The following is a 3851-nucleotide window of genomic DNA, read 5'->3' as shown; positions in this document are numbered from 1 at the left end:
TTGGGCATCCACTTCAAATCCACTTGCATCTATTTTTCGAGACGTGGGAAGTGCTGATCTGTTTGCGGTTTGCGTTTGTTGCTAATTGCCGTGAAACTCTTGCCACAGTTATTTTCAGTTTGCTTTTAACCGTTAACGAACTTCGTAAAATTTCTAATCATTCTCCTGCAGCACCGCATCCTAGACACGAACCTCCGCTCACGCGTTGGCTGTCAAAGCATCAAATGTCAAACGCGTCGGAAATCTGACAGATCAGGATGGATCTGCTCTTTCGGAGCCGTGTGTGTGTGTGTGTGTTCACGACGAGGCGGTTCAAACATTTACTGATTCCAAGGTAACTTTTCCGACGGGGAAAATTCATTTTCACGCCGAAGTGTTTTCCGATGGAAGTGTTCAGCTGTTGCTCTCCAAGTGCAGGACGATCCTGCGGATTCGGTTGCTGGCAAAAATTAACGTTACGAAACAAGGTCCGACCCAGCGAATGACAGCGAGTGCAGGTGCAGAGCAGATGAGGTGAAGGGGTTGTGCAAAATAACAGCTGATCTGATAACACGTGAGAAAAACAAAGCGTAATTCGTGCAACTTTCACACAAACACGCGCACACACCCGGGCACAGCACCCGTGGCCACTGTTGACACAACGGTGAAGAGCAAAAAAGGAAAACGAGGGAGTGAGTGGCAAAAACGAGTGGCACACAAATAAATTCTCGTCGAGCCACGAGCGCACGCACTGTTTACTTTGTGAACCATCGAATTTTCGCTTCTCTTTTGGCGACCGACAAGCAAGGTGGTCAAAGTGGCCAGTGGCCAAAGCCTGTGGGAGGTTCTACGCAGTAAGGACACTCCTGTGCACGAACGAAAAGTAACCTTTGGAGGGTGTTCCTCCATAAGTTTTTCCGCACTCTCTGTGTGTCCGCGTGTGTGCGCGCAGCTGCTGTCCTTGAGCGGGGCGAATTCTATCAGTATAGTTCAGGTTCAAGCGCACCGCCATCCTTCGATCAAACACAGCAGCTGCTTGTGAAAAAGTTAACTAAGCTAATCGGACCATTCGAAACCACTCCCATCGCCTTCTGCGATGTGTCCTTCGTCCTTACGTTCAGTCGACGGTTGCCGTGTTTGTCATCGTTAAACTCATTATTTACATTCCGCGCCACTGTTATCTTTCCGATAACAAACAGCGTGTCCAATTACGTAAACTACGAAAAAAAGGAAAAGATGATGACAGCAGGAAACGGCAAACCACATTCTACTACTTTTACCTTACTCGTCTCCTGGTAATTGAACGGTTAAACTTTCACCGGATTTCGGTTAGTTCCCCCCCTGGTTCGGAGGCCATGTTTCGGTTTTTGCGTGATGGTGTTAATTGATGCAAAAATTACCACTCCTTTTTGTGAATGTGTCCCAGTGCGCCTGAGTTGCCAATGGTATCGAAACGTGACTGCGGCTACCGATAAAGGTATTGCTGGTCAATAGTGCCAGGGGACCGTGGTCAGAAAGACCGATTTTTAGGACCGATGACAAAGCTCCCCCTCCCCACAGCATACTACGACAGACTGCGAGGGTCCATTATTATTCGCATAACTCCCAGCCCAACATCCGCTCATAGACATCCAGTGTGAATAGAGTTAAGATTCTGCCGCGATAGGCAAAGCGGGAGTTCACTGAATGCCATTATCGCACGAAATTCTCATCCCAAGTGAATCGGTTAAGTGTGCACGAGGCTGAAAAGAAATTGTGGTGAACATTGGGTGTCTGGATTAGTGTTGGAATAAAGGGACGGGCATTCGTTTGATGTTATCATAGACTGGTCTCGTAACACGGCCCATCGGTCCATCGTCCCCATTTCTGAACTTTGCCTAGAGCACCGAATCCCAGTGTTAGTTCGCCATTTGGCGCAATCGGTTGACAGACACGGAGACGCGCGATCACGACCACGACGACTGTGACACCGGACCATGATAGGCTCTGACCGCGAAATTGCACTGTCCCCGGAAAAGGCCAACCCCCGGGGACTGCCGATGAATGGGGCGTTGAAAAAAAGTCATCTGCAGCGTGTGATGCTGCAAAGGTAGTGTGAATCGTAGAGGAATATCCGCCCCTTTCTTCTTCTGTGCTGTCCACCCTTTGGCCGGGATGGCTTCGATCACAATTCGATGGTACATTTGGTTTAATTGTTTCTTTCTTCTTTCCCGTAGAATGGGCTCGTTTACGTCGGCACCGCAGATCAAAAACGTCGACTATCAGGATGACAAACTGGAGATCACGGACGGGATGTCGATAGCGGATCTGCTGGAGTATTGCCGGCTGGCGCGCGGCGAAGAACGGGCACCACTGGTTAAGCGGAAGTTCCTGAAGCCGGTTGACCGACACAGCAACCTCGGTGGTGACCTCACGGACGGGTTCAAAATGTTGAAACTGGATGCCATTTCTAAAAGTAAGCTCTATGCCCCGCGAGAAAAGTAATGTGTCACTAACTTGTCTCTGTGTCTTCGATTGGCCAGCTTGTAGTGAACCTTCCCTGACCGCCCCGCAACTTCGGATATTCCAGTGGAACATGCTCTCTCAGAGTGAGTTGTCAAGCAACCAATCGGATGTTTTGGTTTGTTTCTAAAATGGTCTGTTGTCGTCACAGCGCTCGGAATGCACAATGATGGATTCGTACGCTGCCCGCTGGAAGCGTTAACGTGGGACTGCCGACGATATCAGCTAGTGGAGGAAATCATTCAAAACGACCCCGACATCATCTGTTTGCAGGTGAGGTTTTGGTTAGTGGTTAGTGATTATTTCCGCGATCTGATAATGTCATCTCTCTTACCGCAAAATCACGCAGGAGGTGGATCATTTTAAATTTTTGCAAAAAATTCTTGCCACCCAAAACTACGAGGGAGTGTTCTTCCCGAAGCCGGACTCACCCTGCCTGTACATCAACGGCAACAATGGGCCGGACGGTTGTGCCGTGTTCTACCGCAAGGATCGCCTCGAGATGGTGAACCACTTCACGCGCGTGCTGGAGGTGTGGCGTGTCCAGAGCAATCAGGTGGCGATAGCGGCCGTGCTGCGCACTCGTGACACCCACCAGGAGCTCTGTGTCACGACCACACACCTGAAGGCGCGCAAGGGCGCCCTGCTGTCAAAGTTGCGCAATGAGCAGGGCAAAGATTTGCTACACTTTATCGACGGCGTGGCACAGCACCGACCGGTGATACTATGTGGCGACTTTAATGCCGAACCCATCGAACCGATCTACAGCACGGTGCTCAACCACCGTCCGCTGGGACTGGCCAGTGCGTACGCGGATCTGCTGGCCAGCGAATCGCAGGATGAAAACAATCAGAATGCGGCGAACGCCGGTGGTAGGGTGCGTGCTGTCGAACGGGTCGGCAGCCGGAGTAGCGTCGGATCGTGCCACGGTGACGAATGTGCGCAAGCGAATGGCGGTGAAGCACGGACCGGGGCAGAAATTTCGGCCGCCTGTGAGCCATCGTACACGACGTGGAAGATCCGCGAGGAAGGCGAAGTGTGCCACACGATCGATTATGTATTTTACTCCAAGGACAAACTAACGGTAGGTGATCGGAAGGTCTTTCTCGCGCGCGCGCGGAATAGTCGGTGCTTGATCGTTGGTTGTTTGATTGCAGGTGAAAAACTGCCTAATGTTCCCTTCCGGCGAGGAGATCGGGATCGATCGAACCCCCAGCTTCCAGTATCCTTCCGACCACTTCTCGCTCGTGTGTGACATCGAGCTGAAGGCGGCGGGAAAATTGGTGTCGCCGGGTGTTTCGTACGTTTTTTCTGCTTTGTTTAGCTGCCCTCTTGCCTACGTGAGCTCTGAGAGTGACAAAATCGGAACG

General features: G+C 51.1%; 1 protein-coding gene across 1 annotated transcript; it reads left to right on the top strand.

The window, feature by feature from the left end:
* Window positions 1-614: 614 nt before the first annotated feature.
* On the top strand, window positions 615-3834 carry LOC131214449 (nocturnin-like; the record flags this gene model as incomplete). Its single annotated transcript, XM_058208822.1, has 7 exons — window positions 615-671; window positions 1861-2068; window positions 2196-2434; window positions 2502-2567; window positions 2633-2754; window positions 2831-3565; window positions 3639-3834. Coding segments are annotated over exons 2-7 (1471 nt in total), but the record flags the coding sequence as incomplete, so codon positions are not given.
* Between the last annotated feature and the right edge of the window lie 17 nt (window positions 3835-3851).

This window comes from Anopheles bellator, unplaced genomic scaffold (genome assembly GCF_943735745.2).
Source record: "Anopheles bellator unplaced genomic scaffold, idAnoBellAS_SP24_06.2 scaffold00954_ctg1, whole genome shotgun sequence".
NCBI classification, from domain to species: domain Eukaryota; kingdom Metazoa; phylum Arthropoda; class Insecta; order Diptera; family Culicidae; genus Anopheles; species Anopheles bellator.
Note: the sequence above shows the minus strand (reverse complement) of the source record. Positions and strands in the feature narration are given on the sequence as shown.